General features: G+C 34.4%; 1 protein-coding gene across 1 annotated transcript in view; it reads left to right on the top strand.

Moving 5' to 3' along the window:
• The window catches only part of LOC127854167 (spondin-1-like), a 76982-nt gene that overhangs the window by 10100 nt on the left and 44171 nt on the right, over nt 1-22711 (top strand). Inside the window, exon 2 of the mRNA XM_052389165.1 lies at nt 21416-21525. Within this exon, the coding sequence (XP_052245125.1) occupies nt 21416-21525 (110 nt within the window). The remainder of the gene's footprint in view (nt 1-21415; nt 21526-22711) is intronic.

Below are 22711 nucleotides of genomic sequence, written 5' to 3'. Positions count from 1 at the left end.
TGTCAATTAATCGGTTAATTTCGGGACATTTCACAAATACCAGGCGCGCTTCCTTCTTGTCATGAATACGCTCAGCCGGTTGGAAATCATTTTGAATACTCTTCACATTTACAACAAGTCAATGCAAAATGCATTTAAAACGATTTTATCGCAAATGCTATTGAGAGTTTGAAGTGAACGTAATAAACGCAATCATAAAACAATATTTTAAATATTTCAAATGTTATGTCTCATCGTAAACAAACGAACCGTTATAAACGTTGAGTTCTTATGATGTTCCCTGAGATTAAATCTTACTTTATTTTGTTAACCCATTTATGCCTAGTGGACTCTCCCATCCTTCTAAATTGGATCAATTTATTTCAAAATTAGGGATGTCTAGTATATTTATTTATATATTTAGAATATTTCTATTAAGAAATTCCTTTCAGAAAATAGCGCAGACCCTGATGAGACGCCGCATCATGCGGCGTCTCATCTGGGTCTACGCTGTTTGTCAAGGCCTTTTTCTAGACGCGAGGCATAAATGGGTTTATAAACGCTAGTAGTGTACGTTAAAATATACAATTGAACATTGTATGTTCAGTTATTACTGGTACACTACCAGTTCAACCAGAACAGAATGACTAAATTAACGCCGTTTGATGACTGGAATACGGTTGAATCCAAATATAAGAACTACCGGTAAAACCTATAACAATTTACATGTCAAACCTTTCCTGAGATTGATTCAACAAGAAAGTGGTTTAGATCATTAGGATGGGGAAATGTTAAGTAATAACAACTTCAATTAAACTAGCTGAATGTCAGAAAAAAATCTGAACATTTAATTGTATTTATAAACGAATAATTATATATTTTTTATCTTTATGAACTTTACTTGGTCAACTATACTTCGGCTACATACGTATAGGCTGTAGAATCATTCATACACACATAGGACGAATTACATCTACACATGTTATGGCATGTGCCATGGTCAAACCCTAACTATCTGAGGCAGAACTAGTAACATACCTAAAGAAGATCATTAATATAGTTTTCGTGTCAAGATGCTTTTAAGGAAAAGCTTCCACAGCGGCTCTCGGTTACACTTATTTGACACTTTTAGACACATCATTTTTCTTACGTAAATGATTATTAATGACGTTGTTGCTGTTTAAGCGTTGTTTTCACTCTGACTTTGATGCACACATGCGGTCACAAATATGTGTCGTATGACACGTCCGCTATTTTCATTGGCGTCAGAGATTTGGCTTTGCATGTATGTTAGAGGTCTTTTCCCCATCGCGTAGAATTTGCCCTTTATTTGTGATTAAAGACTTGTTTTGCATATGAGATCAAAGACGTTGGTTTCGTTTATGTCTTTAAATATTATGTTTTCGCCTGTGTGTGTTCATGAATTTTATTCTCATCTGTGTCCCCCCCCCCCCCCCCCCCTCAAAGAAAACCCAACACAAAAACAACAACAACAACAAAACAACCCAACATTATAAATGTACAATGACAATTGCATCATTTAAAAATTGTGTTGCATAGCGGAATTCACATGTGTATGCAGTTACAGTTATAGTCAATAAGATTAAAGCCATCCATGTCGTATTACATGTACCATACGACATGGTCTGTTAGAATTAAAGAAAATCACTTCAATACAATAGCTCTTTTACAAGCGGATCAATAAAAGGATCATGCTAGTTATCTCTAAAATATTCTTATCAACAGCATACAGAATATCTCTGTAACAGCAGTATGTATTTCAATAACTTCTTAAAGCATGCTTGTCTGAAGTAATCACAAGGTTTTACGTCTGCTTGGCACAAAAGACCTCGATGTTCCAGTCTGCATTCAGATGATTTCTCAATTGCTATCTGCCATCTATTTATATCAGTCTGCTATCTGCCATCTAATTACATGTATATCAGATACTGTATGTGGCATGCACTCCTGCTATTCGCGTTCAAACCGGAAGCTTGTTCCGTCAAGACTGGGGAACGCCAATGATGAGCACGCGTGACGTCATAGGGGTAGCAAATTGCCCATGCATCGTTTGATGCACGCATTACGCTATTGGTGGTTTTGTGACTTAACAGAGCAAAGCTTTCATTTTCCCTGTTAATGAAACTAATGAGCGATGGGGTGAAAATTTAGAGAAACCCTCATCAAAATGCTTCAAAAAGTAATCTTGATTGTAGATTTATGTTTAAAGACAAGTTTTATGTTTAATTGTCACAGGTTATGTCTAATATATTTATATGAAAGAGAACTTCTGAATTTTTTTTGTATCTATTTAATCGTCTCTGCGGAAAGACGAGTAGTTCAAAGGAGTAAAATCACACAAATTACAATGCATAATTGTTCTACTTTCTTTACAGAATAACGTTTTGAAGCAAATCAAAAATGAACGAGGCATGGTTGAATATGACAATTTTATTTGTTTTCGTGTTCTTTTAAATTTTGATTTCGTGCTTTATGGCAACCCACCGCGAACAAGTCGCATTCACACTGTTAATGTATTTGTGTACATGTATACGCACTTCGTGCATTCAAAATAAGTATCTGTGTTAATAAATAGCTATAATTTTGACACGAAATAGCGTATCTTTAGTTGTCGTTTTTTGCGGAAACTTGTGCTTAATTTGCCATACCGACAGTAGCAAATGCTATATGGCATACTAAAGTATTTAAGCTTCTGAAGACTATGTGTTAATTAATAATAATATTAATTCTTATAACGGGATCTCGAAATGCTAATTGTTTCAAGGTAATCCTCTATGAACCGATAACTGATATATCCACTTTTCAAATAATTAATCGGTATCGTTAGTTTCAAACCGCTTCTTTGTAGCTCATGAACGTGTGTGTTTCCGTGTCTGGTACGAAAACATGACAGTAAACTCAGTTAACTGGACATAAAGAGAAAATTAGCATTGCAAATGAGCTGAATGAAAGTTAAAGCCACCAAAATAACACACAGTGGAATATATAACATTTTGTTTTAGTGCTTAGTTTCTAGTTCAACGATATGATTGAAATACTACATTCAGATCTTTTTCATGATTTGCGGTCCATTTTTTTAATTTAAGATATTGCCATAATCCAAATGAAAAATTACATTAAAACATGAACCGTACTTAATAGTTTGGTAATCGTCTTAACTAATCCGAACATCGAGATTGTATATGGGAAAGTCCTGTCTTAATACACCCACTTCCGCTTGATTAACGCTGTTAACACGTGCATTGAACGCATGTCGTGAAGTTTTGACACGTAAAAAATGAAAACCTAAAAACGTTATGTCAAAGAAAAACCAACACAGTACCATGTTTTGCGTTGATGTAACCCCGCTGGATAACATTGTAATAATTTAATCACAAGGATGTCTCGGCAACCAAGCGCCTCGTAGGTGGAGAATAACCCTATTTTTTGTTCGCATCGGGTGATTCTTTAGTGGTACATCTGTCTAACGACCTATGAAATTTCCCCCAATTTAGCATGTCATATCATTATTTTTAGTGACTTGCAAAAATGAAAACGGACGTCTTTGACCTCCAACCGCTGTTGCACAAATTTTCGACCATGTCCACAGCTCATTGTTGTACGTAATTGGAAGACAATGTTATTGCTACTTAAAATAGTTTTCATCGGGACTTAAATCCGGCCGAATTGAAAACGTCCTAGTGTTGGTCCATATTTGTACTATTTTACACTAACAGACCTTTGTTTATTAGTGTTTTAATCTTCTTCTCACTTAAGTACTGCGATGTTTTGCGAATAAATAAGTACGCATTTGCTAATATACTCCCTGCAAGGTGATAAAAAAAGTGAAATTCTTTTGAGATTCCATTTAATTGGCAGATAGAACCAAATGTTCTTTCATATGCATATGTACATAAACGTTCATTCAACAAACTACGCGTTATTAATTGCTGGTCATCTTTAATCGTTATTTTATTCTTAATTACGCTGGTGGTTTTGGTTACGAGTGGTTCTTTGTATAACTTCACAGATACATTAACGATAAAAGCGGCCTGACCGTCGTGGTATTAACATCAACCAACTGCACACTGCGTTTGAACATAGACAGATGAGTATTTCAGCTGTAAGCCTCCCGCCTGTCCGCTGTGAAAAATGACGCTCTTGCTTGACAACGTGCCGCTACGCATAATGTTGACCGGACGTTGAGTTTATACGTCAACGGTTGCGAAACGAATTCGGTGAATCGTTAATTGTTCTTATATGTACCGTCGGACAATAATTTCCTCAATTCATGAAATGTTGCCATGTCTTTAAAAATGGGGCAAGTTATGTGTCGTCAACTGCACATTACACCATGTACGTAAACGATTTAAGAACATGAGGTGCGCACGAAATAATTATGCGTTAAAACGATATATTTTTTAAACTATAAATGTATACTTAATTGTATAATACTCTGCTTTTTTCTATAAACAAAAAACAAAAAACAAATATGTAGCTGATTGTCAACTGGTATATGCTAATAACACAAAAGTTAAAAATATATATTGATATCCCCCGGCATTTACATTTCATCTTGAATGTGAATACTACCAATCCCACTTAGCGCTTCGAAAGTAAACATCAGTAATTGATATCCTAAACTTCGCGCCACTGTAAAATTAATGTCAATAAAAAGTACGGTAATTAGTGTGTTTCAGGTTTTAAAATAAATACCCCGACACAAATCCCGATGGTTAATTGAAGTTAAACACAATATGTAATAAATCATTTGGTGACATTTTCAGTTACGCACTTATTGTTGACGTCGATTATTTGAACTGAAACTGTTTACTTTTAAGAAGTTGACGGGTGGTATAAACACGAGTAACAAGGTAAGTCTTTACCAACAGCATCAACAATAAATTCCTTAGGGACGTTAAAGTTCGCATGTTGACTGCTTCAAACAGATACATATTTGATTGTATTCGTATTTGCATTATGTTACGTTACGTTAAAGGCGCATCTACACATGAAATGCTTCAAATATAGTGAAGAAGTATATCACATTTCGAATATAATCTGTATATAAAATAAGTTGAAGACTCGAGCTTAAACGGCTTCTGCATAATGTTTAAATATGTTATAATCAGAAAATAGTTATTATTTGTAAATTGTATTCGTTCTCAACTTTTTTTTTGTCACAAATGTATATCGTTTTGTATCGAAAAAAAATGCTTTCTTCCTACGCATATATTGAGTGCGCTAACGGGCACTTTGTTTTAAAAAATAAATAGATTAACAGAATCTGTTATCTTCCCGAGTATGCACAAACAACAAGTATGTGAGTGTAGGCGTCGAATAACTGATGTTGATGACGTTGAAAAAAAATTCACGTTAACCCTTTCACTGCGGGAACCGAATTTTGAAGGCCTTTGCAAACAGTTTGGATCCAGATGAGACGCCACAGAACGTGGCGTCTCATCAGGATCCAAACTGTTTGCTATTCTTATAATATTCTTTGAAAAAAAATCGATGAAAATGCTAATTTTTGAAATTCAGCAGACGACATTTTAGCAGACGACAAATTTCCCAGCATGCAAAGGGTTAATATTGCGATCAGTTATAGAATAATATGAGGACGACGCCTACAATATAATTGACATATTTGTAAAAAAAAAACAAACATTTGTATTATCAATCCAAAATCAAAAGAATAACTCTGACAAAACTAATTACCATCAATTTTACTTCGAAACTTAACATTAATCCATAAAAGACATGCCGTTTTTTTAATAACATGTATTGATTAATAGAGCTAAATGATTGTTTTCCGGTATTTCACACACGCGCATTAACATTTTATTTGATTTTTGTGTGTGCGAATGGCTTATACATCATGTTAAAAACTCACGTAGAGGAGGATCTACAATAAAAAGTCAAATATGTGATGTTAATAATCATAATAACGTCGAAAGCTGCGCCTTATCATTCGTTGCCTATAAAAATCAAACTAAACTTTATATTAAGATTATCGGGCTATAACAAATTGCTCTTCCATAAACAGTCCGTAAAATCGTTCGATATATCATTACGCTTTGTTGTAAACTGACAGAAAACGCTTTAAAAAGTTCATATGATGGACAAATGAAGTACTTGAAATTAACAGTAGAGATTTAAACACGACTTAATCATATCGTTGTCGACCATCAATGTTGGGAAATTGTCGACAGCTGTCAGATGAAAATGATTTACTTAGATTTTAATAATAAGAATATGTAAATGTTTTCGGTAAAACAATTGGAATGGTAATTGATTACATGCTAATAAATAAATGACAAACTGAAAAAAGAAGAATTATGTTTTCATGTATTATAATTTCGTACATAAAATTATTGGTTGACACCTCAATTATCAATTCACACGTATATTTAAATCGCCTTGTTTTATTTGTTAAATTGCGATTAATCATACGATCGTATTATCAACTTTCTGAACGGACACAGCTACACGTTCGATCTAATTCTTGATGAAAACGCTGGCATTTAGCGAATTTACTGAATGCTGTCAGTGTTTTATCTCTTACCTCCGTCAGAAATCATAATGTGCGATGTCAATATAAGATCCGGCCAAATGTGCAATATTTTGTATATACACAATTTAAAACATATAAATAATAGCCTTTATCGATAAAACTACTCAATAAAATTGAATTTAATAATTTTGAATAAATATAAACATACATCAAACATCGAGTATACAAACACTTGATAGACATTTGAAATGCCCACGCAATTCGTGCATGGCCTTGGATTTTACTGAAAGAAAACTTATAACATGAAATTCCTTAAACTCTGTTCACACAATACATAGTTTTTCATTTGTTAATACAATTCATGTTTTTAAAATGATTACTGCCCCCAATTTGCTTTCAGATATAGCTGTTACTTTAGCGGTATTTAATGGGTGTAAATGAATAATTTAGAGAGTTTAATGGATCCCTTTCCAACCCAATTGTATATTCAGGACTTACTGACCTTGATTGCGTTTCGGATAAAATACCACAGATGATGTAAACACGTGTAATTCGTGCACCTCTATCTGCGTCCATTCTTTGAAAGGAAGTGTGACTAAGAAAATAAATATCAGTCATTTAATGCCGTTCGACGTAAGCACATTACATCCGTAATGTTACATATTTAAAGTCGCCGTAATCGTTTCATTCATGAATTCTCTTTTATTTCACTTTAAACCGATCAATGTAACAGTTTGAATAATTATTTTCGTTTAAAGGGGATCCATTATTTTTTGCGAAAGATTTATGTGAGATGACGGATTGATTATCAAAGAGCCTAATGGTCGATGTGGCGCCTGTTAAAACAATTTACAACGTTTCACATATCAGTTTAACCAAGACTCTCTTTCATCGTACACAGTAGCTCTGTTTTATCCTTTTATCCTAACAAAAGAACAATTTGACATTTATTTTTGTCTGATTACCCGTATTGTAGTTTTTGCATGGTGACCATATGGGATAAATAAACTTGCATTTTATGCATGTCCTTTGATACACTGTTTGCATGTATAATGAAACAAATGATTAACTTATAACATATAGCTTTAAGTTTCAAAAGATCGTTTGCATAACTGATATGTACAAGCAATTTACCGTTTAATGTTCATGCATAACCAACCTCCCATAGCTGTCACTGGGTCGCATGCTTTCTTATAGCAGTGTTTTAACATCTTCATAAATATGTTAATTAAGTACATGTGTATTTCTTAGTGCAAAGATATAAGGACTGTCGTTTAAGACAAATTATCAAAATATATCAAAGGCATATTTCTCTTTATAGTTCATAAACGAGTAAAACTAATTATTCTGCTTAGTTCTAAGACCACAAGAACATCCGCGTTTCTGGCACAACCGTCATCGATGCGGAAGACTCGGCTTTTATCGAGTACTCTCAAGCACTTTACCAATTATCCTCATATTGACATTCCAGCAGTCATTGATACGTAATTAGCGAACATAAGTGTCGTTTCACGCACTCGTGCAGATCGCACAATGCCTGCATAAAGAAGGACCGGGTTATTAAGTGTCCGAGAGTACCTGTACTAAAAGTGTAAGACCTCGAATTTGAAGTCTGCGCACGATCCTGTAAGCTTTTATAATATTGTGAGTCGTGCTAGTATTAAAGAGAACGGTGCACGTTTGTAGGATCTTTAGATGTTCGGTTAGGGGTGAGTAATGGCTATGACCCGGTTGCAAACGTTTTATCTGAGTAAACATGAGAGGAATTCGTTGCAATACAATACATCGTCGATCAGTAATTTTATGTAAGATTTAAGTGTAATTTGCGAGGTGTAATATGTCGAGGTGCGAATTTTATATATCTGTTTATTATGTCAATAGGTAGTTTTCATTGAACATCTTATCATATTTACGGATACAAACATTAGTTCTCCACTTTTAGCGAAACAACAACAGTATTGTACAGGTAATGTATATATGGCAAACTATTTTCAATACTGAAGCCTGGGAAATGCTGTATGCTGTTCATCGTCCCATAACGGGTGGGCACTTTTTACCACGGTGTGTTTTACATCGACTTAAGTTAGACATGTCATAATGAAGTTGCAAATCGCAATTCAGCCACCACCTCGATTTCACATCATCCGTATGACTTAAGATGAGAATTTAATTATAATCCGATAAAACCGATAAAAGCAGACGACCTTTGTACACAGATCAAAGCAGTGAGTGCAATTATGCGCACGCAGGCGTGACACCTAGCGAGAGTTGTAGGTGGAGAGCTCTGTCATGCATTGCAAATATGACGTCACTTCTTGATAACCATTTGGGTATTCGATGAAGTATTTAATCATATTTTCATCGCTCGTGTATCCTTAGCTGGCGTGTACATACGTTTTATATTTAAAAATCCTTTACTGAGAATCAATAAAGACATCATCAGAAATATTGTTTCGTTAAAGCCAAACATGGTTTGTAAGTGTTTGGGTTGCGATCCGTATTTTCATACAGGACCGTACTCAGGAATTTTTGACTGGGGGGGGGGGGGGGGGGGGCAGCCAGGGAGGGTGCGGGGGGGGGTCCAGTAAGGTTTCCGTCCCTCCTATTTTTTTAGTTTTGCACTTTTAAAAATGAAATTTAATGCTTAACAAACCTTATTTTGTAATATAAACTTATGGAATATAACAAGCAAATCAACACCTTTCTGAAGTCTAAATTTCACAAAACATCAGTTGTCGCGTAACCTTAGTGATTAATTATTGACTGTCTAACTCAAAGCTGTGTTTGATGCGAATGCAATTGGGCCCTGCTTTGTTAAAAATGGGTTTAATGCATGTGCGTAAAGTGTCGTCCCAGATGAGACTTTGCAGTCCGACACTTTCCGCTTTTACGATATTTTCTGTTTGAAGAAAGTTTCTTCCTAGCAAAACTCCAATTTATGCGGAAAAATGTCGTCCCTGATTAGCCTGTGCGAAACGACAATTTACGCACATGCATTAAACCCCCTTTTCACAGACCACAGATCAAATATTTGTATCCAATTGACCATAACAAGCAACTATTTACAGCAATCAAATATTTATTTTTGTATCAGTATTGGTTAACCTAGCCAACTTGCCCTTAAACAACCCAAAGCAAAGAATTAAAAGTTAAAACGTTTCCACCTGAACATGAACACCCGATCTGATATATTTTATTATAAAGGTCAAACGGTGTGGTCCAAATCTGGAAAGTAAATTTACATTTTGTCAAGTGTTACATATTATTCGTTGAATATGCTTTTTACGTTAATTACTTTATAGAAAGCAAACATCACATGTGTATGTACAAATACCGGGCATTGTTGTGAAATTTTGGAAATTTAGTAGGCCACTATTCTTTCCTCCACGAATATGCTAACGCCCCTTTCTCAATCAATTATCATGTTTTATAGTGTGCTGCCTCTATTAAAGTGCATTGTACGAGATTTCCAATTGTACGACGGCATATTCATCTGTAAAACGTGATCAAATCTCCTTTACGAATGATTAGGGCATAGTTTAATATCTAACTCTTTATTGTGCCGTATTTGAATCTGACAGGAGATGCGACCATACAAAAATACATGTCACCTTTACTGTTCCAAATATATTCTTCAAATATCTATTTTTAATACACGAAATGTTAAATTTATTGTATTAAATTAATTCGTCAACTTGATATTTGGATAAGCAAATGTAACTGCACTGATTGTTTTGTTTAACCCATTTATGCCTAGTAGACTCTCCCATCCTTCTAAATATGATCAATTTATTTCCAAAATTAGGGAAGTCTAGTATATTGATTTCTATTTTTAGAATATTTCTTACAGAAATTCCTTTAAGCAAACAGCGTAGACCCAGATGAGACGCCGCATCATGCGGCGTCTCATCTGGGTCTACGCTGTTTGCCAAGGCCTTTTTTTCTAGACGCTAGGCATAAATGGGTCAACTTAATTCGTACATACAACATGTAAATGTTTTTCTATCCATCAGATCCCCATGTCAAGGTTAGAACTAGTACATTAATTCCATGAAAGTATGTTGTGGTTTTTAACATTCACACCAAATCTAATTTAAAATCAATTGCGTAAATTGCAACCAGTCATCTAATTATTGTAACAAGCGTGGGATGAAACCTTATTGTAATGTAATTTGACGCGTATGCACAAAAACAAAGTTATGTCAAGGTAAAAAAAATCAGTCAAAACATTGTTATCTCATTTGTCTCTTTTATTTGGTCACTACGCGAGTTTTTTTGTTACACTCGAACATTTAAAAAATATCAATCACGTCTTATTATACGCGATACTAGGTCGTAAAGACCATCAAATAATGGCGCTACTGTTTTAACCGATGCAATCCGTTTCAAAATTTGAATATTTCGCTGTGTTTTGTAGAGCTCTTAACGTGCTGTAATATTGTCAATTTCCTGCCTTTAGCGAGTCTAAAAAGCGTTTAAAAGTCTAAAGTGTCTTTTTGATGTGTGATATACAGCTGCTGTTATACTGTGTAATAGTCGCGTTCATTTGTAAATTTGTTTCGAGATCCACCACTTCTGATGTGTCTTAGTGAAAGATATCACCTCCTCCCCATCTTGAAAATACCCAATTTTATGTCTTTATTTCCCTCTAAATTTGAAGAATCGTCCGGCGATGATCTGAACTCGTATCATCCTGAAAAGCTGCAAACAATGCAACGAATGTTTATCAATGAGTGATACACAGAAATTCGGTTATCTTAATGTTGGTTTAAAGCAATGAAAAACGCACTTTAAAAGCAGAACATACCTACATCAATCATGAATGCGCATGTTTAAAGACATTGCAGCTTGTTTTCTTGTCACTCAGCAGGTGTATGCAAGGTTGTTTGTCTGGTTAAAGCACACAATAAACACTGGTAATTATTCATTTGCATCTTAGTGCCGTATTAAAGGTTACTTGGAAAAGAACGCAGACGAGAAAACGTAACTCAGCACACTTCGGCGCCAATAGTGTACGGTTGCGTCTGCTCTCATGTAAAGAAACACTTACATTATCTGGCAACACTAATGTGCCGCTTATCAAAATCCGATACTTATGATTTTTGTATAGTATTCTGAGGAATCTACGAGTAAACATGTTTGACGTGTATTACGCAACACAGACTTAAGTTCCAAATATGCTGACAAGTTGAACGTTTCCTCTCGGGTCATTTTCATTCCTTACATTGTTGCTGCTAAACCCCGTCTCTGATGCCCCGTTGTTGGACGATAATACCATGTAGATTTGTAGCACATTGTGACAATAAACTATACACCCAAGGGCTCTTGTCTGTTCACCAATGTCGCAATTATCCATGCTCCTCGGCGTTCAACAGACCTGGCTTAATCCTCCGCAAATAGCCAATAAATCTGGGGGTTTCGCTCGTCAGTGCGCTTTTCAGGTTTGGGTTTAATAATCTACAGGTTATCTGTAAAATAAATTACCTTTCGTAAACTTGTTTCTGTAGCTGATTGACACAAAACAAACACTGCAAACTAATCAATATCGCATGAAATCAAACATTATTAGATTTTTAAGGTTTTACAACTAGATGACCCAAAACGCATAGATAAGACGAGCGGGAAACAATTGTGTCCTTTTAAACGGGTTATTAGTCATACACTTGATGTGCATTATGCGACTGATTTATACAATCTTTGACTTCCGATTTCTTCCTCTTTTTTTAACTGAATCATACATTCATGAAGCTTGTTTGCATGACTGCACATTCGCGTTTTTGTTATTAGATGTGGAAATCGCATGATGCAACTTATGTATAAAATGGTTATGTAAAGATATTTATGATAGAATAATTGAATTTATAATTATAATTTTCTTACAAACATTCGTCTAGCGGACCACTGGCAAAAACTTCGAGCCCATTCACTACCTGGCATTTGTTGACTCCGTTCTTGTAAGGCTTTGGTTGCTAAGTAACACCATGCATTTCACACTGGCACGTGAGACCCCTCCCCATCTCGGTCTGAAGATTGCCGTCAACAATCTTCACATAAAATACTTCTATTGGTCCCTTTTACCATTGACTCAGGTTCTTGGTTTAACCCATCTTTTATTTCAATGATTTTCGCATGCGCTTGTTAAAACAAGAATTAGCTCATTTATATGTTTTATTGGTTTGCAAAAACCGCGTCTATTCTTAATAATGTCTTCCGCTAAATCGTTAAGGCGGTTTGTCATAGATAAGAAAAGTACGCGGATTACCAATTTAATCGTGCCTTTGTCGAGCACTATAAATACTCACGCAGTTTCAACAAAAAATCGCAATGTATCTGAATAATTTCGCTTAAAGACCATGTGGTCTGATGGCGACATGCATTTCATGGACACTAGATGAATAACGCAATGTCCTTGGTGTCTACATTTCTTATCCCACTTATGCCTAGCGTCTAGAAAAAAATGCATTGGCAAACAGCGTAGACCCTGATGAGACGCCGCATGATGCGGCGTCTCATCAGGGTCTGCGCTGTTTGCTTAACGGAATTTCTATAAGAAATATTCTAAGTATAGAAATAAATATACTAGACATCCCTATTTTGGAAATAAATTGATCCACTTTTGCAGGATGGGAGAGTCCACTAGGCATAAATGGGTTAAACATGCTCGTTTGAGACGGGTCTGTTTCTTGGACGTTTGTCTTTCCGTTGTCTACATTATTGTTCATTCCATCCGTGTTTCTTAAATTAATATGTTACATGTTTTTATAAAAGCTTTTGAAGCAATTTATTGCAATACATTGATAGTACTAAGCACTCTACCAGTAGTTAATGTTTTGTTAAGTAGTAATGTTAAACATTTATTGGAATATTGAAGAACATTATTATAGTAGTAAACTACAAGACGTGCTAACATAAATCGCATGATATGTTTTTTAGTCAATATAACAGGTGTGATCGTATAATAGGCATCAAATTAGTTTTATAATTCATCATGAAATCTTGAAAAATGGCAATTACGTTTATTGTCAGAGTCAATTTTAACTGTCACTGTCAATTTGATTGAAATGTTCTGCTCGTCTTCGGGTAGTAAAGACATTATGTGGCGAATTCCGTTTTGCCACCACATGGGCAGGGCCAATTACCTAAATCGCAGGGAATTCATATTTTGAAAATAAAAATTGACTCAATCATGCAAATGTTTTCGCATTGAAATTGAGCGATTGCAAACTTTTTTCTGTATTATGGGTGCCAACAAAACACAGCTTCAATATCGAAATACTGAAAAGAATTTACTGCGTGTGTCTTTGCCAAAATTATTTGGATGTACATCTATTCAATTTGTCTCCATGTGTGAACTTTTTGAGAGCCACGTGTAATTGTGAATGCTGCCACCTAGTCGGTAACCTTGTCATGCAAGGAACGGCATTTTGGCCTTTTTACGCGTGAATAAATTTCAAATTGGAAACAAAAACAAGCGAATGACATGATCGCTGACAACAAGGTCTTACTCAATATTTCATGCAAAAGTCTATCCTTTTAACAGATATCGCATAAATCATAAAACTTCATGTCTGAAATATATGAATAGTAAAGATTAGTAAGAAATCCGGACTTATTACTTAGTCTAGACCAGCTGTCTAACGAAACCCGAAACAAATGGACCCCAACGATCTTGATATACAAACGGTCTTTATTTATATTAATTAACCGTTGTGATTTATGCACCTAAACAATTTTAGATTTTATATCGTATACATTTTTATACTAATTCACAGACCACGCAGCATGTAATTTCATTTAGATTCTATAAAACACTCATAAACATTTCAGGCAAATACTGCATTGTAAGTTTTGATAACGTGTACCGAAAATTACGTCAACGTTTTCACACCCAAATGAATTATGTTTATTGTGCCAAACACAGCAAGTCTTCTATGATTTCACATAAATAATACAGTCACACCCATTCATTATATCACTACTTTTGATGGCTACTAATTATAAAAACTTGTTCAAATTATGTACATATGATTGAATTTAATTTATTATAAGCAGTGCTTTATTACTCTACACAAAATGGGTTAGTTTTCAACAAATGGGCGTGTCGATTCTGTTAATCAATTTATTTAAGGAAGCTAATAAAGTAATAAACCCTTTAAAAAAACTGTGTAAAGTTGTTATCTCGTATCAATTTTTCATTAAAATACATTGGATATACAATGTATAAGTACTGGTTGATAAATTAATGTCATCAGTAAACTAGTCCGTTTGGTTTTGATAAACGAACACATAATAGTATCTCTTTAAAAATCATTTTCGGCAATTCGTGCATAATAAAACAATATCAGCTTTTGAATTAAACAGAAAAAAGTAATCCCACCGCAAACATGTAGTAAAACACAAATGTATGCGCACACTTAAAAATGGCGAGGAGTTAAAATGAATATAATTGCGGTTGGTAATCTGATTTGTGGTTAAATAACCCAATATCCTGCCACGAAAATTGATTTACTTAAAAAAAGAGATGGTGTACGACAAAACAGCTTATGCTTCAGAACACCCGATAGCTCCACTGCATGTCAAAATTTGCTGTAACCTTAATCGCAAACATTATTGTTAGTCCCTTCTTGCTTTAACCCATTTATGCATAGCGTCTAGAAAAAAGGTCTTGGCATAATGCGGCGTCTCATCAGGGTCTGCGCTGTTTGCTTACATGTATTTCTGTAAGAAATATTCTAAATATAGAAAAAAATATTCTAGACATCCCATATTTTGGAAATTAATTCATCCAATTTAGAAGGATGGGAGAGTCCACTAGGCATAAAGGGGTTAATCGGTTATACTACAGTTTTCTATAATATTATTGTGAACATGTATCTTTATGTTGCCTATAAGATGGGATGCTCAGAAGCGATATATAGACCGAATATTTTGATATTAGCTCAACCTAAACCACATATAAAATATTATCATATACAATATAATACATCATTTGACATGATAACTGCCAAAAACATTTCGGAATCATGGACCCAATACTTCAGTCTTTATAAATTCATTTATAAAGACTAGATGTTTCATAGACTCACGTGATCTGATAAAGAGCGGGTTAAACATCAACCAAACAAATCTTTGTATTTAGTATAGCATGACCGCTAGTTTTTGAGTTAGTAAATCAAGGAAAACAAAACCAAACAAATTGTAGTGTTTTTCGTGATTTATGAGCCACTCGGGTAATATCCTCGTCCAATCGCGGGATACCGATATGCTCTCTGGTGAATCTATTATATCACCTACGTCCAATTTCACGCTAGACGATCTAAAAGTACCTTTAGCTCCATCAAAAGCCTCTTTACGGCGGAGTTCGACCAGGCACCTTGATGAAAGATTGTTTGACTTCTAATGAGAAATAAGCAACAAAGTATCTTGTTCTATCATAGCCGCACAATAAGTAGTTATTCTACGGACAATTAAGAACAAATGTACGCCATTGATTTTTGACAAGGTGCGAAAGATTCGCCTTGTATGCGCTTTGTCCCTACTGTGTTAAGACTTGTGTTGTGTCCAATCGGTAAAAGAGTAAATGTTAATCTCAAAAACAGCACCAGACCACACCTTTATGTGCAAAGAATCCTCGAACAAATATTGTTAAGGATCAGGCGCGATCGTACATAGGTAAACTATATTAATTGTCGTAATTTATTAGCAATATATTTCTTTATTTAAGTATTTGGGGAAATGATCCAAATAATTATCATAACAGCGTTCAATGAAAGAATGTTTGTACACTGCACATACTATGTAATTATAAAATATACATAATTTGAAATAATATGCGAAAACATTGATTTAGTAAAATATTATAGTATGCGAAAAAATGTTTTAGGAAAAAATGTTTTGTAATTATGTTTCTTAAACGAATAATGATGTCTGCGTTGACAGGATATGAATTATATGAAGTGCACAGTCTCTTCAGTATTAGTACCCTTGGTGGAAATATTAATTTTATAATTTATAACACGTGAAAGCTCAAACTGAAATACTGAATTAAATATGGATTTTAACGTTTTGACAGCAAGCATTGATATTCATACGATGCTGGCCCAATTAAGTTCTCCCAGAGAAACCTTGCATGATTGAAGTAATACATTCATAAACCACAGACTTTTAAATCAGCCTAATCCTTTTGGATCATTAAATTTTGTGAATTGCGTGTGTTTAAAAAGATCCGTCTTCATAAATGCTTGTTTGAAATGTGTGGTAAATGTTCGTCTGCGGAGGGAAATCGCATTGTTTTGCGCGGAGGGATACTAGACATCCGGTGTTGTTAGGTCGTATAAATTGTTTTGTAAAGAAGTCCCATCAAAGTGTGGATTTTAATCATTACAAAATATTCTGTGATATTAATTAAGCATAAAATAGGCGCGTTTTCACGGGTCATTTATAAAGGATGAGATCTAACATTAAATATTTATTTCCGTTAAAGTACCAAAGTCAGTTTGTAAAGCTGTACGTCGGCCGTATCAGAAATGATCCGTTGCTATTTAAAGAAATTGATTCTTTATGTAAATATATAGGAAAAAAAGGTTTTTAGTTACTGTTTTGACTATTGTTGAGCAATACAGTTTCCTCCCTGCGAGTTCGTCGCATGAAAAGAAAATGAGGAGTTTCCTCAAAACGCTTTTTGAGATTAGGTCATGTTTGACATAATGCTAGAATCATGGGCTAAAAAAAACATACAACGAAACTCTATATCGCACAACGAAACTCTATATCGCCTTAAGCACCCAACAAAACCCCGAAATACCAGCATCAGCTGCATACCCAACAAGGTGGTGCATAAATAATGCGCAAATCCCAGCATGTGGACATCGCCGTGTGACACCGACACGCACAGTGTTTGCTGATTTCACAAAAGCCTTCGACAACGTCTATCATTTGATACCCGCTTACCCGACCGACTTGATCATCAATCACCCTCCTGTTAAAAAGGGGGCTATCAATCACCTCCGAAATTACCATCCCATTCATAAAACGGCTACACTGGTTTGAAGGTCATAGAATAAGATATGTTTCAAATTGTTGCGAGATCTTCCACGTCGTCTGTAATAATGGATTTTAACCAAATACGTTAATTAATTTACAAAATCTGTTTGGTACAAAAAGTTACAATATTTTCTAACAAAAACACTTCTTTTGTTTCATAGGTTAATATGCAGTATTAATAATTACGAATAAAGGTGTACTTATGACATAAAACTCAGCAACATCATTCGGCTTATTACCGGGTATTTCACAAGGCCATTAATATAAAAACAAACATGAGGCTAGTGCCTATTCAATGCATAAACATACTGTCAATTATAAAAAAAAACTGGCGAGGAAACTTCACTTTATTTCAGAATTGCCTAATAATGCTGCTAGAACAAAAAGGTCATATTTTTATTTTCATGAGAATATTGTATGAAGTGTTCAGTAATTTAGAATGTTTGCTAATTAAATCAAGTACATATCACAAATATAAAAATTGCAGTAACGTCATGTGTTGGGGCAACTTTGGTCTCTTATTACGAGACTTAAATTGCACAACGGGATATAATTTGAATATCGTACCATACACAAATTTGTAGGTAATAGTATATAAATCAGTTTGACAATTGTTGTTTCACGTTTATCAAAAGCGTCGAGACGTATTCATCGATAATTTCACGATTCACAAAATTCACAGCGTACTTAAACACAACAATTAATAATGGATATTAATAATTATATTGTACAATTACATGCTAATTATTTTTTATACAATACTGTCTGTTATTTGGCATATGACGTGTAATTGGCGAGCCTTGTGAAAAAAGTATTTTTATATTCTAATGATGCCTGTGTCGAAGAATCACTCGACGTTATTACATTAGAATGGTATAACCAGCGATTATTTAACGAGTGTCTGATAAAAGAAATCATTGTCTACGTAATTGAACCTATTAACATACTCAACGAAAGCATTTAAAGTGCAATTCTTAAAAATTGTCTTAAATACCCATGATAAATTGCTGTCATACTTAAGTGATGCTTGTAAAATACTACAACACTCAAACCTGAAGTTATAATATTGTTCAAAGGTAGATTTATGGTATATATGAATAATCACATTGTGGCAAACAAATTAATAGTTTGAATGCAGTCAGCATGGATTTCAACATTTCAAAGTGTAATTGGTTAAAATCTTTTAGGAGGTCAGAGATCGAATGAAATCACAATGGTCAAAGTATCATGTAGAACTTACATTAACATATCTGCTAATTCTGCTTTCAGATACTTTGAAATTATATATGAACAATTTACACTATTGGGATCATAAATAGCACATGAATGAAAATAACACTGAAAATCCGAAAATATGACGTGCATTCTCTCATACCAACTCGAAGTCTATTGAGCGTCCATGAACGCCACTTAAGACACAATACCGCCGTCATCGACAGTCTGTTATCAGTGCATCATATCATATCCGTTTTCAGTAATGATTTCTCAATCGCCCCACTGAAATTTATCCTCGATTCAATCAGTAGTGTTTTTAAAGAGATTAAACGGTGTTTATTATTTAAAAAATCCTTGATATAGATTATGTTGCGGTGAGAATAACGCGATATGGCGTGACATTCTTTGTTACACGGTCAACTGTCGCCGGTAAAATTACTCGCGTTATGCGAAAATGAGTATTATTCCTTATATCACCAGCTAAGTCTGGTCTGAGGCCACCACGTTCCGCTAATGACATCACAAACCTTGCGTATCTTTATGGCGTACATGGTAGCTCCTTCGCGGATGCGCAGGCTGCTATGGTCTCATATCGCAACAGTATCGATACCATCTGCATACATTTTATACTATTTTACGTCTACGATTATTTTACCCTGTTAACTCACACTAAAATAACATATATTTTTTTCTTCACCATGTATATAAATATATATTGTATTTATGATATGTATTTGTCTGTGTTTTATAAAAATACACATTTGCTATGTAGCAGCGCCATGAAGCGCGTTACATATTTTCGCATAAAATGAACATGTTTTCCGTTAATTGTGATGTCACTCGGTATGATTTGGGTGGTAATGAATGCATAGAATTTGAAGACTTTGGTCTTAATTTGCTCATAGTGATCTTGAAAATTCAATCGAGACGTTATTTACATTTACATCTCTAGTGTAGAGAACGTAGTAGTTCTTAAATAGCATTTAAATCCTTTTAATACGAAACATTATTGAGATGTAGATAAATTAAAGATACCCTCTGCACAAGATTAATTTTAATATGTGTTGTCAGGCATCGATTCTTTTTCGGTTTCGAAGACTTATATATATAATTTATTTAAACCAGATGTGATGTCCGATTTAATATGCTTATCTCAATGTTCAAAATTATTTAAAGGTGTACATACACATCAAATGTATTTGCCTGTTCAACAGGCATCTTTATGGAGTGGCCTCGAACTACATTTGTTGACGTCATCAAAGTTGTCTTAAAATAGATACACTGTTCTCCGCCACCCGTCGCAATGACGCTTCAATATTGAACAAACACTAGACTGTTTATAGTAGAACTTTTTATTTGAAGTTTTAAGTTTTTGTTCAGAATTTGAAAATTTCAAGAGCAAAGTTACTGAAAGAATGCCACAATAGCACCGCGTATCATTTATACTAAACAAACTTACGATTTATTTAAAGATGATCCAAATGTAAATATGACAACTTGTGCGACAAAGGTTGGGTTGTTGAAAAAAACGTATCTCCCAATAATCGGAGTCATTTTTGTATACAGATAATAATTCAAAGAATGTCAGAATTCAAATAATATAATTTGCAGTTGTTGAAAACGAGCTTTCAAATTTAATTCTAAACTATGCATTTAAAACCCGCGCAAAAAGAAGTTACTCCAATGCCTTTGGTTTAAGTCAATAGTCTGTGCGTAAGCTCGTATGAAATGTTTGAACAACATGCACTGCACTGGATGGTCTTATAGTATATTTTGGGTAAGAAGTTTATTTTGGCGTGCAAAACGTGATATTTGGCTTTTGTCTGTGAATTCAATACGATACGACATTTCATGTATCTCGTGGTACTAGGACAAGAATCGGAACACGTCATTTGAGTGCATTTTGCGAGTAGAGTTATAGAAAGATTATATATCACTCAACATACATTATATTCAATTGTTGTTGTTATTCTAATAGTGTTCGCTGGTATTCTAGATGGTGTCACTTATTTTAAAGAACACAAGAACAGCATCGCACACGTTTATAACAAGTATATTTGCGTCTAAACTCATAAATTATCAACTTATGCCGTTCTTTTCCTCATTAAGCTGTCTTATGAACGAGCTTTACATTTATAGTGTTTGAATTAACATTTCGTTATAATTAACAGCATACCTGAAACATAATATACGAGAGAATTGCGTTTTCGCGCACGCAAGTTAATCCATTTATGCCTAGCGTCTAGAGAAAAGGCCTTGGCAAACAGCGTAGACTCAGATGAAGCGCCGCATGATACGGCGTCTCATCAGGGTCTGCGCTGTTTGCTTTAACGAATTTCTGTAAGAAATATTCTAAATATAGAAATACATATACTAGACATCCCTAATTTTGGAAATAAATTGATCCAATTTAGAAGGATGGGAGAGTCCAATAGGCATAAATGGGTTAAACACGTCCACATGATTAGTGTGTAGTATGACAGAGGATGTTTTTTTTATAATCCGAACACTCAATTTCTTCATTTCTCTTATTATCTACCACAGCCGATGAAAATGTTTGGGTCAGATTATCGACAACGCAATTATGCATTCTTTATCTTTAAAGCTTATAAAAAACGAATGAGGGTTTCTTTGATTTTTATTATGTTTTCTTTCTATTCCTAGTTGTGGTAAAGAACACTCACAAAGAAAAGACGGATGGATTGCTCGGGATAATGCTGATAGCCACACCGGAAGAGAGTGTTAACGAGTCAGAGAGCGCAGGGAAGTTTGAGGTATAGTGTAATAATATCACAATTATGCGATTCTTTAAACATGAAATATAAGTCGTTAGTAGACCCGCAAAGGATTGCATTATACTAACAAAATTTCTGAACGCGTTCAATAAATCAAAGCACTTCAAGGCCATTAACCTAGCATTGTACTTATTTATTTTCAGTTTTTGTTTTTATACATTTGAATCCCGCGTATTTGATCATAAAGAAATTCAAAAGAAAAACGCAAGAAAAAGTATGTGTCACTCTTGTTCGCTCAGCGCTTTGAGTTTTCTGATAAAACTTGTTGATAACATGAAACCGTTTGTTTGCTTGTCGATCATTTAAATAATACAAGTAACCAAAACCAACAGGTGCCAAATCGCGAAGAAACCATGGTCTCTTTGCAATTTGAGTTAGTCATGTTAGCCAAGTCTTTTTTTTAAATTATTATTAACCTAAGAATGCAATATATTAAATTTCAGAAATAATAAATCTTTTTTAATGACACTTTATTTAAAAGCTGAACATCTGTATATGTAATTTGGTCTCTATATTATGGAAACGTCCACAAATTGTATAAGTACACGTAGATTGCATTATTTTTTCTCTTATTTCAATCCAGATAACTCAAGTGGTAAGGTATTTCCGACATAGAACACTTGCCAGACCTATTATCTGTCAATGAATTACAAGTAATTATATCGTCAGACATAAGTAAGTTGAAGAGGAGTATGTTGTAAGGGTTAAAGGGGAAGTGAACAAATACGTGGGTAACAGCTTCTTACATTTTTCCTTTAAAATTAATGCGAATTCGATTGCCGTTTACACTTCGTGAATATAAAGTAGACGCATATGTTTTAATTAGTTACATGCATGTATGTGCATTCTTTTCATGCAACGAAACAAAACAAATTTAAATGTTCATCATCATGTAAGTAACAATTGCGAAAATCCTGGCTGCGTTATGCGCTCGTCAAAATTGATTATGTTTTGTAGCGTAGTTCGATTATCGTTTGCTAATTTCGTTTGAGTCGCTGATTGATTTTACGGTTGTGTCATCTCGTAAACTCTATTAAGACAGTCATTTAACACAGATGTAATACATTGCAGTTTTTCTTCTAACACCTATGATTTACCAATAAAACAAATAGTATTTAGATCAATAAAAAGATCATAAAATGAAAACCTAATTTGTTTTGCTGAT

Source organism: Dreissena polymorpha, chromosome 12 (genome assembly GCF_020536995.1).
Source record: "Dreissena polymorpha isolate Duluth1 chromosome 12, UMN_Dpol_1.0, whole genome shotgun sequence".
In the NCBI taxonomy this organism is placed as follows: Eukaryota; Metazoa; Mollusca; class Bivalvia; order Myida; family Dreissenidae; genus Dreissena; species Dreissena polymorpha.
This window is presented reverse-complemented; position numbering and strand designations above follow the sequence as displayed.